Source organism: Ananas comosus, linkage group 18 (assembly GCF_001540865.1).
Source record: "Ananas comosus cultivar F153 linkage group 18, ASM154086v1, whole genome shotgun sequence".
Classification (NCBI taxonomy): Eukaryota; Viridiplantae; Streptophyta; class Magnoliopsida; order Poales; family Bromeliaceae; genus Ananas; species Ananas comosus.
Genome location: NC_033638.1, coordinates 10,209,806 through 10,224,851, shown reverse-complemented (window position 1 = coordinate 10,224,851; position 15,046 = coordinate 10,209,806). Strand labels below are relative to the sequence as shown.

The following is a 15,046-nucleotide window of genomic DNA, read 5'->3' as shown; positions in this document are numbered from 1 at the left end:
CAGACGCAGGTTCATGCACTAATCCTACCTTCAAAAAAAATAAAATAAATAAAACATAGAACATGCCTTCTCCTTCACATGTTCAAAACCAATCCTCAAATAAAATGAAATGGCCCCAACATAATAACACACACACACACACGCAAAAGAAAGAAAGAAAGAAAGAAAGAAAAAAAGGATAGCAAACAGCTGCAACCAGGATGAAGAAGCCTCATTGTTAGTAGAGCTATAAACAGATTTGAATTCTTACATGGCGTGGAGCCGCAGAAATATTAACTACAACAACGCATGCCTCCCAAAGAATAAGTACAATAAACCAAAGACTTAAAATATTCCACCACCAAACTCTATTGCTCAATGTCTCCATGCCCGCGTTAACTATTTCGGAATATATAACTCCTACCCACTACAACAAACCGTGTCTCAAACCCGAACCCGACCCCGAATTCGCTGAAGTTCTCCATCTCATCCATTCCACACAAGCTGCCACAGAGTGACAGATGATCTCATTCAGCTATTCCGTGATGTGAGAGAGAACTCAATCGAAGGGCTGAAAAAATTTCACATGTGAAGATCAACCTTAAGTGATTTACATTAGTCGATGCTGCCGGATTCCCTTAGTGAAATGAGGCTGCATGAGCCGAACGTAAAGGCCGTTCATCTGCACTAAAGAGTCATGTGTGCCCTGCTCAACGATCCTGCCGCCATTCAATACAACAATGTTGTCCACATGCCTCATCATAGCAGCTCTATGCGCGATTAGAATAGTGGTTTTGTTCCCCATGATCAACGTGTCGAGAGCCTCCTGAACCACCCGACTTGACTCAGACTCGATTGCTGAGCTGGCCTCATCCAGCAATAATATTGGAGCGTTTTTCAACACTACACGTGCAATCGCAATCCTCTGCTTTTGTCCGGGTGTCAAGTCGACCCCTCTCATGCCCACATGAGTATCATAACCATGTGGTAAACTACTTATAAAATGGTGGGCATTTGCTATTCTCGCTGCTTCTTTCATTTCAGCTTCAGTTGCATTGTGCCTTGCATATATAATGTTCTCTCGTATTGTTGTGGAGAATATAATGGGTTCCTGCTGAACCAAACCCATGTGGCTTCTTAACCATCTTAAATTAAATGACTTCAAATCTCGGCCATCCAGTAGAACTTGGCCAGCAGTCGGGTCATAGAATCTCTCAATTAGAGAAATGATCGTGCTTTTCCCGGATCCTGATACACCAACCACTGCTACTGTTTGGCCCCCGCTAACTTTAAGACTGAAATTACTTAGAACCATTACTTCAGGGCGAGTTGGGTAAGCAAAATCGACATTTCTTAGTTCGATGCTTCCATACACGTTAGGGGGTTTCAAGCCACTATTGTCATCTGGGTCAATTTTAGGCACTCGATCGATGATTTCAAATACTGAAGTTAGGGATTTTCGCCTTTTAAGTATATATGGAGCGAGTCCAAATGGCTCCACCAGGGCAAAGGTTGCAAATGAGAAGACCATGTATTCTTTAAGAGCTGTAGAAATCGAGAGCCGGCCTTTGTGAACAGAGTTGGCAGTGTACCAGAGAAGAAGGGCGTTGCAAGCGAAAAGGAGGAATTGTGACAAGCCAAAGGCAAAACCGATGAACATTCCGTGAAGGAAACTCTTCTTGAATATTTTATCGAGCTGTAAACTGTAAAGTTCCATTACCTTGTTACCAGCACAGAATGCCACAACAGTGTAAATATTTCTGACTGCATCTTCAAGGACTAAAGAGGCCTTTCTATGCATCTCTTGAATTCCCCTTGAAAATCCAGCAAGCCACATTTTCTGCAAGATAGTTCCCAGTCAGCTTCAAAGAACTAAAACACTAAGTACGAGTATATGATAATGCCATGATTCTTACAGCAAATGTTTATTTTTATGAGTTAAATGAAGAATTAGTGAAACAAAGTAGCAGTGTCAAATTTTCATGCATAAAAAACTAGCTGGCAGCAACGTAGGCATGCAAGGTGTTAAGTGAAACAGGGAAAGTGAAAAAAGAAATGTTTCTTTCTAATGCATGTATACCCTTAAAAGTTTTTGCGCAAGTACCCCTAAAAACATTGGTACTGTACACACCTCAGCAACAGTAGTTGCACCTTTATGAGGGCATCTGAGTCAATTTGTAATAAGGTAAGGTTAACTGGATAAGGGAAAGCTATAACAAAAATGGAACTAAGGCAAACATAGTTCTGTATAGGAACTGGCTCTTGCAGATTTATTAGTTTGCCAAATGTTTATGTTGAAGCAACCAATCCATAGGGCAACAAACAAATGTCAGAGCACTTTTGCAGGCGACACACAAGGAGATACTACTATACAGAGATATGATGTATGCTAACCTGTGCAATAGCAGAGATTGTAAGGATAGGTACAGTTGCTAGGGCAACAAGCGCCACCCGCCACTCCAACAACATGCCGATAACCAGAGTCACAACAACTGCAGCTGTGTCTTGTATGAAAATTGAAAGACGGTTGCTGAAGGCGGCGCGAACAAAGGTTGCGTCATTTGCTAGACGCATGGACAGTGTATCAGCACTGTTCTCCTCTTCATCAAACCACCCAACTTCATTACGTAGCATTGCTGAAAAAGGACATTTGAAATTAGTTAGAATGCATGATGTTTCCATATATACCTCTGCAAGAAAGCACTAATAACACTATACCTAAATCATCTCAGTAGCTTCCCACTTTAATAAAAGCAGAAGCTTTAAATTAGAGCCTGTGCTTTCAGACAAAAAAAGATCCCCGCTATAGCAATAACTTAAGACTTTTTGTTTGCCATAGGCCTGGTGACTAAAAAAAATTCTACTTCCTGAGTTCCTGGAGTAGAAACACTCTTCCGGAAGCCAGGCAAAATAGGCAGTCACATATATCACAGTAAAATCTTAAGTTTTCATGTATACTCATTCGAACTTGATTTCTTCAGTATATACCTTTGTACTTACAAAATAATGCCCCTCTTTGAGGGAAAGAAAATTCTGACACAGAACTTGGACAAGGGTGTTCTTGTTATGAAAATGCTATCTATAATATATGATTTCGCAGTGATATACACGTAAAGACCCCTAAAAGTGTACTGTTTACGAAATTGCAACAATCACCTGAGAACATCATTCTCCTCACACGTTCAGTCATCTTCTCACCCATTATACCAAAATAAAAGTGCTGCAAGAAGTTGGCAACCACCGTTATAACACCCATGCACGCAATAATTAAGCACCACTTATTTACTTCATGATGTACATCATGGACACCAATTCTGTAGTATGCTGCCACTATCAGCGCAATAGTGTAAGCAAGAAGCGGGTTAAACGAACCAAAAATCGCTGCACCAATACTTCCTAAAAGAGCATAAAGCCATTCTGCAAAGCTGAGCTGTGCAAGCCTCCAAAAAGAGGGAGGTTTCTGGCGCTGCACATCCTTTGGCGCTTTGTGTTTTGTATATGCATCATCAAACTGATTGATTGGACGGCTAAAAGTCTTCGAATGTGATCGCTCATTCTTCGGGTCAGAGGTCAAAAGCGGAGATATCGGTGATTCTGGGTCTGAAGTATTCGAAGATTGTCTCTGTATGGTTTGGACATCAATTTTGGGTAATTCAGGCAATCTCATTTCGAAACTGTCCTGCCTTTTAATAGACGGGACTCTTTCTGTAGAGACCAAGGGAATTGAATTGTCTATCATTTGCTCTGAAGGTGGGCTTTGGACCTTGGGGGATTCGTGGGAATTATTGCTGTAATTGACATCTGACTGCCTGAATGGGAGAAATCCCTGTGTTCGTTGAAGTGAAGGTGATTTTGCCATTTTAGGAGAGGATGATTCTTGGAAGCTGTGGCTAGCTGATGAGTCCTTCTCTATTTGGAATGCCGCAGGCTCTTTGTAGCTCCTGATAGGTGTCCTGAAAAAGGGTTTAGAGAAAATCAAGAATAAATTCCGTGCTGAAGCCATCCTTATCTCACAAGTGTAGTTGCTTATTACATAACAAATCATAAGTTTTTCTTTGTTATTTTGAGGACGATACAAAGTAGATGACTATACGCCTGTACACGTGATCTCTTCACGTAGAAATATATCAAGTGAAGAAGATATCAGATATATTATAACAGCATGAAATCATCAAAATGGAAGATGTGTGGAAAACAAAAATTACCTTGAATCATCAATTGGGCATAAGTGATACAAAAACTAATTATTTTTAGATGAGAATACCATGGCCCACATAATTCCGCATTGAAAGAACTTGCAAAATTGTTCCACAAAATGTAGAGTTTCCTACTAACAAGCCATAAGAGACAGCCTACAACATAAATAAAAAATAAAGGACTCCTAGTATTGGCATGCCACAATCATTAAGTACCCCTAGTACAAGAATTATATAGATCATAAGCTAAATCCGAGAAAATATAGTAATTTTAAGTTACAAGAGAGTACCATAAATATGAACTAATAAAGAAGCTTATATAGAGTGTATCTTACCTCTTTGGGAGTTTGACTGCCTCCTCGCATCTAAGAAGTTCTGCATAAAGTCCATCTAGGTTCAGCAATTCATCATGGGTACCCATCTCAACAAGTTGACCCTCCTCCATCACTGCTATATAGTCAGCATTTCTTATAAGGCTAAGGCGCCTAGCTATTATAATAGTGGATCTCCCTAACATCAAAATATCCAACGCTTCCTGAACAGCCTTTTCGGCCTCAAAATCAAGGCCACCCGTGACTTCATCGAGGAGAAGAATAGACGGATTCGACAGAACAGCCCGAGCAATAGCAAGCTTTATCTTCTGTTCATCGGTCAATGCTAAACCAGCCCTACCAACCTAAATGTACATTATTCAATCAGCATAGAAGAAAGAAGAGAAAACAGCAGCTAAAAAACAAAGAAAAAAAAAAAAGAGGAGCCTAAGTTGTTCTAGTTAAAAAACTTAGGTCTTTTACAAAATTATCCCTGTAAAATAGTCTATTCACATATATACCCTTGTAAAAATGAGCTTTCCATGTACGCCCCTCAAAAGTGCAGCTTCTAAAGAAGATACGTTCATCTAAAGTTGGGGAGTCATCCAATCCAAGGGGAGAAGTTGGCTTTGTATTATAACTTTTCTTTTCATAAGCCAGGAAATTCTGTAATTACAGCATTATACAAGTAAAGAATTAAGTTTCCACAGGGTACATATTAGAATTTAGTTTTTGCAGAGTTATATATGTAAATAGCTAATTATTCAGGAATTGCAGTTAACTAACGCAACCCAACAGGATTTTAAGATCTCTGTGTTCATGCCAAAAGGTGCATAACATTACACTTGAGACACCTATCCCTAGAGGTACATTAATAAATATACGAGCATGGTATGTACTCTTACCTGTGTATCATATCCCTTTTCGAGTGAACTGATGAATGTGTGTGCATGTGCCGTCTTAGCAGCCTCCTCAATCTGATCAAATGTAGCAGATCTTCCATATGCAATGTTTTCCCTAATGCTCAAACTCAATAACGCTGGTTCCTGAGTCACAAGCCCTATTTGGCTTCTTAACCATTCTAGCTTCAAATTTTTTATGTTTTCTCCATCCAACAGGACTTCACCTGCACCAGAAAATGAAAAATCCTTCTTCACTAAAACTTACAAGAAAGGCAAATTAAGCGAAAGTTAACTAACAGTTATTACATGGCGAATATACCTAATGTAGGATCATAGAAGCGTTCCATCAGAGGAATTATGCTGCTTTTTCCTGAACCATTTCTACCAACAAGAGCCACAGTTTTTCTAGCAGGAACAGTAAGGTAGAACCCACTAAGTATAGGAATTTCAGGACGGGAGAGGTAACTGAAATAAACATTTCTGAACTCGATATTTCCTTGTACTGAAGCTAAGGTATTGCCATCCTGATTAACAGTTGAGGTCGAACGGCTTATCATCTCATAAAGTCTATAAGCAGCAATTCGCCCTTGCTCAAAGGAATAGAAGTTTGTGGCTGCTTGATTCAGTCCACTACAAATAGAATAAGCTAAAATGAGAAAAGTGATAAGATGGAAAACATAATGAATCCGTTCAAAATAAGTGCTTACAGGCCACTCAGGATAACGGCAAACAGAGCTACTATAACTTCACCACCATTAGCCTTTCCATGTGAAATCAGGTACCTCCCAACCCAAAGTTGCAAAGCACAGGAGCATATCGCAAGTCCATACGTGAATCCAAGGCCAAGTCCTTGAACAAGACTTATCAATATCCCATATCGCAATGTTGCTTGAAGTGAGGTAGCATATGAGTACTTTGCAAGAGTTTCATTTGTAAAAGCATATAAGGTCCTAATGTATGAGATGGCCTGCATCATTGACAAAAAATTATCGCTCAGCAGAAGTTCTGGTGCTAACATGCCATTATCAATCAGATTAACTAATTATCTGTTTTAGTTTCCAGAAAAACTACTGCAGTGTTTTACTTAGCAATCTACAAAAGCCAATATACATCATACAGCTATTTGTTTCAGCACATGACTGCACCTATTTTTTTTTTTTCTTCTCAACCCTTATTTTTCATTTTGTTTTCAACCTGTTTTCATTTTATTTCCTACGTAATTAATGTTGTCAATATAACATTCCATAAAATGGACAGAAACGAATCAAAAGAAAGAGGACTAATTTTAAAAGATAACGAATATCAATTTAGAGACCAAAAGAAAAAACTTTACAAATATAAGATAATGAAGTGAGTATGATATAATTCTAAATCTAAAGCTGGCTAAAATTGTGAAGCTCACAACATGTAAGTTAAAGGCATCATAAGAGAACCTGTTCAGCAATGCTGGCTGCCTCAGCATATGCATCTTGAATATTTTCAGCAAGTCTGTGAAGAAATATATTCGATATTCCTCCTGCAGCGACGATAAAGGGCCCAGTGCCTAGTGTGAGAAGTGCCACTTGCCAACAGTTAATCAAACCAATAATAAGACCACCCACAAACGTAGCCATATTATGTATGTAGTTCCCAACCTGCAACATGGACATCCCAGTATTACGCTTTTGACATTCAAAGATGAGAGTCCGAGTGAAACAGATTGCAATGTTAAAAGAGAAAAAACAAGATATTTACCACAGAAAAATTATTTTTCTGCGAGTAAATCCCTGCAACATCTGAATTTTCATATATACTCTTCAGAAACTTAATTTCATTGGCATCTATCCCTGAACTTACAAAAATGCCCCAACTCAAAAAAATAAATAAATGAATAAAAGAAACCTTTCAAGAGGTATGCATGAAAATACGATTCTACAGTCATATATAAATAGAACGGGGATTGTCATGGAGTCAACATGGTTGATATGGGCCAACCATGCTGATGGGCAACACATGAAAGGAGCTCCGTGCAGGGTCTCTGTTGACCCTGCTGAGCCCCATCCCTGTGGCACGGCAATCCTCGACATAAATAGTTGATTTTTTCATAGATATGTAATTAAATAACCCCAAGAAATTTTTGTCTTTGATGTTTACCCACTGTTAGAAAATGGTTTTGTTGAGAAACTTACTTTCTCACTCAGAGCTGATTGAATGAGCAACACATCGCTCAACACCTGGCTAACAATATCTCCATTGTTGCCATAGGTATCAAAGAAACTCATGTCTTGGTTGAGCAATACTTGAACATACTTCGATCTAATGACTGCTGTCTGCCTCTCCCCAGTAAGAATCCAGCATGTGACCTCTATGAGATTAATCAATTCAGCTCATCACATGAAGAGAAAAGTAGATAGTAACTGAAATAGATAGTACCATACCCTTACCTATCCATCCCGCACAAAAAACACCAATGGCTATATAGACGATATACAGAGAGTGCTGCAAAAAGAGTTGAAAATTAAAATTCAAGAGGGTACAACAATGATTCTTGATATGATCATCTTATGAATAAATATGATAGAAGAAAATTATTATAATGAAACAGGTTACCGCATAAAATTCAATGCTAAATTCAAGAAAACAAGATAGACAAAATTGCATTATTACAGGAAAAGAATTAAAGTAGAGAAGAGCAAGAAGAAAACAAAAGTTTCAATTCATCCAGAAGCTTTCAAGAAGTTAAAACAGAAATCTATGCATTATTCCAGGGTAACCTTAAGGTTCCCCAACGTTGTAAAAGGCGCCCAACAGATTGCGGGCAAAAGGCGCCCAACAGATTGCGGGCAGTCTAGCCACAGCATAGCGCATATTTGTAATGCAAGCGCATATGCAAGATCATAGATTAGAAAATTAGAAGTATGCATAGCGCATATGCAGTTTGGATATACAAAACAATAAAAATATCATAGATTACTCTAAATAAGTTTGATAATGTCTATAAAACTAGAAGTAAGATATCGTGAATAGGGAACCACTCTCTAGGCCCCTAAAATTTGTTGTCTAACCACTGCTCATTAGCTTCAGCTATTCTACTGTTGGTATGCGGACAGCATACGTGACCCATATGTGAACTACATATGTGTATTGTCCATATGCGGCCACATTATGTGGTCAACATATGTGAATGCAAATTACATGTGCAGTCACCTGAATAAAGGGCCAATAAATAGCATAAGTTGTGCATTCTCGGCGCCACCGCATATAAGGCCTCATATGCAGTGCGGTCTATACAGAAAAGTAGAGGGAATACAATATTAGGATGTAGTAAAGTTGGGATTAAGTTATGAAACTGTCACTAAGCCTACAGAATTACAGCTTGATCCACGAAACAACCCCACGAGATGGTATAAGATAAGCACATATCTTATACCAAAATTAACAGTTTGTTACATCGCCATGTGAAATGGACATCTTAATAAGTAGAATCTCAGAAGCCTAAAATGTCTGATATGGGAAACTGAAATAACTCAACCAAAACATTCCGGCTATATGCAGTTATACAACAAGTAGAGGGAAATAGCAAAGCAGAAGCTTAATTATTCGCTACAGATTTGAGTTGCCAAAATGCAAAGCTAAACTGGGTCAGGAACCAAAGTTTTTATTGTAAAACTACAAGGTGGCTAAAGGCCGCTATAAGGATGGTAGACCAAAAGCCCACTATGTTAGATGATAAGAAGGCACTAACTTTAAAATAGATATTTACCATTGATGAACATACAAAAATCAAAACTTAAAGCACGAATAGAGTGCAACAAACACAACATGTCTGAGGTTTTAAAAAGAGAAGAAACAGCAAGCTCATCCTTGGGCAGATCATCGAAAGTTTTACGAAGGGTTCGAATGCACCCAAAACACAAAATTTTACTAGATTGTAGTGTATCTGTAGTTCCCCAAAGGATAAATCAAAATAGCTAAACTAAGCAAAGCTGTAGAAACTACAAGTCAAAAAAACTACATGGCCAGAAAAGGAAACCAGGGTCTGCATCACGTATCACCAAAACATTCCACAAGTACCTCTATCTATCAATTTCTGACTCACCTCCTTGAATTTGTGTAAGAGCTCTTCATCGTCCCTGCGCATCGCCGAGCGGATGCTCTGTGGGGTGAGGAGATTGATTGATTTCCCGAAGAAATGCAAGTATATGACGAGCGCCATCCCATGCGCCGCCGCCGCGACCGACCCAGCCACCATAAGCCCCCAATCGAGCCCGTCGGCGCACGCGAACAGCCTCGAGAAGGGCACGGCGGCGGGCGGCGGCTCGATCTCCTCGCCCTCGTCGACCGGCCCCTCGTCCTCCACCGGCACCGCCTCCGGCCCCGACTCCATGTACGGCGACGGCGACTCCGGAGGCTCCGACACCTCCGAGACCGGCGTGAGCGGCTGCATGTGCGGCGGCGACCATCCGAACAACCCCCTCGACACCATCATCTCCGCCTCTTCACCTCCCCTTCCCTACCCACCACCCCCCCTTCCTCCTCCTCCTCCTCCTCCTCCTCCTCCTTCAAAACCCTAACTCTCTCCAACCCAAACTCCCCGCGCCATCGTAGGTACGCAAACCCTTCGTGATTCGGCAAGCAATTACCCTTATTTCTATTGCAATCGGATCCATTTTGTTATCATATTCCTATAAAGATTGAAGCATTACCTCTTGGTTCGTTCTCGCGCAGGCGATTTGGGATCGCTTATGCGAGCTTGGGGCAAAAAACTTTGGCTCCGGGTGTTAAGATCTCCGAAGGAAACGGGGGGCTCCCCAAGGTCGATTTGAGCTCACCTAATGGCAGGTTAATCTCTTTCATTTGCTTTAATTTGGTGATTTGGGGATTAGGGTTTTGCTTCATAGGGGATAGTTTACGCAATCACGGTTTAAAAATGGCTCCTTTGTGTGTGTGGAGGGAGAGGTGTTGCATTGGAGTGTTGAGGTCAAATTGGGACTTTTCAGTTGAGTGTGAAGAGTTTAGAAGTAAATTAAATGACTTTTTAGGATAACAGTTATATAGATTAGAGATTTAAAGTTTAAAGTTCTTCGGATAANGAGAGAGAGAGAGCGCGTCGTCTTTTTGATCTGGCGTTGGGAGCCATCATTGCCGTGAACCTTTTTGGGCCGGGCCCACTTGCTCGCCTTTGGGCCGAGGGGAATTAGCGGAGGCCCATCTGATGGACGGCGGAGATGCGCTCGCGCGGTGGGGGTGGCAGGTGCAATTATTATAAATAAATCGGTTTTTATTATTTATATATATATATTAATACTAATTTAAAAAAAACAAAAATCAACCGGCCTGGATTGGTCGAAAATTCTCGTGGGTTTCGGGGGCGAGTGGGGCCCGCGGAGTCCGAACGCATGAGCTGTTTGGTTTCCTGCGGCGCCTTGGTGGGACCGGAGGCGAAGACTCTGCGACTCGACCCGTCCGACGTGGCGCGGTGATTCGACGGCGGGGCGGGTCGGGTGCGGGTGGGTGCGACTTTCGGGTGCGGGTAGGAATGGCGCGGTGGAGCATCACGCTGTTGGGGCATTGACTGCAACCGGAGCATGATGGAGAGGCACGAGGAGGGGCAATTTGGGGAATGTACAAGGTTTTGATAGGTGCAACGTGGCAAGGGTTATTTTGGGAAATTCGCAAGGTCAGATTTCTAGAAAACGGTACGCGGTAGGTGGAGTCTCTCGTTATCTAAAATAATTTTAAAATCCACTAATCATATCCCTGTCGTAGCGTTCCAACTAATATGACTGGTCTTTTTAAATTCATTCATTTATCGTAAAAAAATATATATATGATTAATTTATGACTGATGATGTATGATGTAAATACAATACTATAGACTTTCTCTGTTATCCTATCATAATTTTTATTTTTACATCTACATATTTGTTAATTTGGTCTTTTCTCTAATTTTTTAACTGCGTCTTTTAAATTTTTTGTTCTAAATCGACTATTTAATCTCCATAATTTTATTTTGTTTTATCAATTAACATGTGAGTTTCCAATATTTTAAAGAGGTAGAAAAGAGAGAGGAAAATAAAAAGATTAGAAGGGAAAAAGCGAAAGAAAAAAAAAGGTATGAGAAAAAAAGAAAATGGTAGAAATATAACTGATGAGGATGTTAACGAGGGATAACAAAGAAGAACAAAAAAGAAAAATAAGAAACAAAGTGAGAAATAAAAACAAAAAGAAGAAAAAAAGAATTAAAAGAAAAGAAGAAGAATAGCTTTGATCAGTCCAAAAGTTATTCATGGAGGAGAAATTTTTTTTCCTAAAATTCGGTCAACCATATATTGCCACAAACCAATTTTATTAAAATAAATACTATATAATAATAATAATAATAATAATAACAACAATAGATAATATATAATAGATAGGCGACAGAATCGTAATTAAAATAAATTATAAAAATTAGAGATTTAAAAATAAGTTAGGGGCCCAATTGAGATTTTATAAAGAAAGGTTGGGAGTAATGGTGTCATTAACCTTTGGTAAAATGAGGGTAGAAAAATGTAGGTGCACCAATCAACGACCTTAGCAAAGGACCAGACAACTTTTTGTTCCGTAGAAAATTTTTTTTATTATTTTCCAACTTTAAGTTTCCTACAGCAAATTCAGCCATATGAGATGATAAAATTTTATTCTGCATAATATAATATTCAACTTTAAATGATATATATCCTTATAATTTAGGGTGCGTTTGGTTCGCGCTATCTTTTAAAGATTTCTAGTAATCCAATGGGAATAAAAAAATATGACGGTGTTTGGCTAAACGCACTAAGTAATCTAGTTGGTAATATCGGATTCACTTGGGAATAAGATTCACTCCAAAATACTAATCTCATTCCCTTGAGGGANCAAACTTTTGATAACATTATCTAAAATTAATTAAATAAATAAATTAATTAATTGTATATTTTTTGTAATATTAAATAATATGGCTAATTAATATTACCGTGCGAACCAAACACAGGAATTCCACATTCTTAGTAATAGGATTAATAGAAATAAGATTCTCGGATATCTTTTATTCCTAGTAATCTTTTATTATGCGAACCAAACGCACCCTTAGTATAATATGTACTTTTTTGAATGTTAAAATAGGTTAAATTTTTAAAAAATATATATGGCATGAAAAATTTTTAATATGATTGTAATTAAGGAGTTTGACTTTTTTACTATTTTAAAATTTACTATTATACATAATTTGGTAGTACAGTATATTTTCTTTACGAAATAATCTATTTTATTCTAAAAGATGACTCGATAGATAGCGGTATATATTTTATTATAAATATTCTATCGCACTTTGCGGTATATATTTTATTATAAATATCTTATCGCACTTTCCATCAACCGCGTGATGTGTATAAATTTTTTAAATAAATTTAAAAAATAAACATAATAAAATATTCATGTGTCCTAACAAGTCCGTAAACTTTTGTTAGTTATTATTATTAATTAATTATTATCTGAAATATCTGTACTTTTACATAAAGCTACTGCATGAACCGTCCAATGCTGAAGTGGTGGACCTGGTCCACGCGAGCGTTCCCCGGCGAGTGAGAGTGAGAAACTCGAAGCGAGGGTGGAGGACGAGGAGACTGGGGAGGTACCGATTAATCGGGGCGAGGAATGGCGCCTCGTTCCGCGGCGAGTGTTTGTTTGGTAGTTTTTGGAACGGTTTCAGGAAATGCTCGGGTCGAGGAAGCAATCGCGATGCACCAACACCAACAACAGCAGCAGCAGCAGCAGCAAAAGCGCGGGTTCGAGAAGCGCTTCTCCGCTTCAAAACTTAGACTTTATTTTTAGGGTTGGTTTGGGATTGCGGGAAGATTGCGTTACGTGCGATGAGAAAATATGTTGGTAAAATATTATATTTGTTTTCGTACGTAATATTGCGTTCAGCACGATGAGTCGGTTACGATATATTTTCTGCTGACGATATATTTTCTGCTGTCCCACTGCAAAATACATAAGCATATTCCTATAATCTTTTTCTTCAACTCTATTTTATTTAATAGCGTTAGATAGAACTCAATATCAAACTAAGTCTTAGAATTACAGAAAGATTGGGTTACGTGTGAAAAAAAAATACAATAAAAAAATATTTTATTTATTTTCGTATATTATTATAAGTCGATTATATTATATTTTTTTCAGTTCCATCGAAAAACGTAAAAATATATTTTTAAATATTTTTATTTTTATTTTATTTTTTCTAATAACGTGGATCTTAATTCCAAACTAAATTTTACGTGTTGTGTTTTGGGCGGCATGGTGGGCATGCATTTAATAAAGTTCATGTTTTGGCTGCGGCTATAATATCTTTTGGGCGGCTTTGGAATCTCTATTAATTTTTTAATTTTTTAAAGTGCTTTTAATTAATTGCTTTGAGGTTGGAATTAAAGGCATTAGAGGAACTCTTTTGTAGTGTGTACGCTCTTTCAACTCAAAAAGACTGTTTGTTGAGGGTACAAAATCCTTTTGAGTTTTTTACTATAAATTTTGTACTGTTCCATCCCTTGTTCGAAGATATAAACTTTTTTCAAAAAAAAAAAAATCACTTAAACTACTTGGTCGAGACGAATTACTCCATAAACACGCAATAATTCTACTTTATCCCGTGATTTTGAACAAATGAAAAAGAGTTCAAGAGATAATGATGAACTTATTATATATAACACAAGCATTCTATGAACAACAGTAAACTATTTATACCGAAAGTTCCTAGTACAAATAGCAAAGGACTCGACGGTTGGTATCCAGCTCCTAAGTTCGAATATATCCTAATTGATTCACATTTTCAACTAAATTTATTTATAAATAAAATAAACAAAGCAGATAGTATTCTATCTTTTTTTAAAAAAGAAAAAAAGAAAACTACTTGTACACGAATTAATTATTAATTACAATGTTATCTAATATAAGAATAGTGGGACAGATCATATCCTAGAGCATGAAATAATTATGGCTTTTGGTGTACACGCTTTGCCCTTTTAGAAATGTTTTATAGAGTTATAGATATGCACTCTAAAGGATCACATGGGACTTCAATTGGCTCATCCTTTTAGCATGCCAATCCTTTTCAAATTGATCTCTTAAAAAAATATAGATTTATTTATATTGAACTCTCCTTATTTAAAAAGAAATGAATTGAATTTTTAATATGGTTTGGTGCACTCTAGGACCACTCAGATTGTTATCTGGTAAATTCGAATCTTAAAGCATCAAAGCCTTTTGGATCAATAGCATTGTTCATGCTCTCTAAAAACATTCCCCTCCGCATGAACTCCGTATCTTTCATTTTGGATTATGAGAATGAACTAATCTTTCAAGATTTGTAAAGTCACCCTTAAATAAATGTTCTAAATTTCTAGTAATAATGATTAATTAAAGTGAATTTGGGGTGGTTCGTTAATTCGGATACCGAGCTCCGTGGGCTTGTGATCTCGTGGAACTTGATGTGGTGGCAAGCGAAGTCGAGTTTCTAATCTATATGACTCTGAGCCCCCGTTTGGTTCGGGGTTAAGAAAAAGTAGCTATTTCAGGGATAAGGTTAAGTTCAGGATTAAAATGGTGTTAAAATTTTTTTGTGTTTGGTTGGAGGTTGGAGTTAGTCTAGGATAGTGAAAAA

The 15,046-nt window shown here is 38.0% G+C and overlaps 1 protein-coding gene across 1 annotated transcript; it reads right to left on the bottom strand.

Annotated features, from left to right (window-relative positions):
- LOC109723902 (ABC transporter B family member 20-like) lies at positions 166 to 9,888 on the bottom strand. Its single transcript, XM_020252406.1, has 11 exons — positions 9,467 to 9,888; positions 7,812 to 7,866; positions 7,557 to 7,732; positions 6,822 to 7,022; positions 6,096 to 6,355; positions 5,708 to 6,018; positions 5,392 to 5,612; positions 4,511 to 4,851; positions 3,136 to 3,932; positions 2,374 to 2,615; positions 166 to 1,819 (listed from the first exon to the last, which is right to left on the bottom strand). The coding sequence occupies exons 1-11, from the start codon at positions 9,854 to 9,856 to the stop codon at positions 590 to 592; spliced, it is 4,224 nt and encodes a 1,407-aa protein (XP_020107995.1). The 5' UTR covers positions 9,857 to 9,888; the 3' UTR covers positions 166 to 589.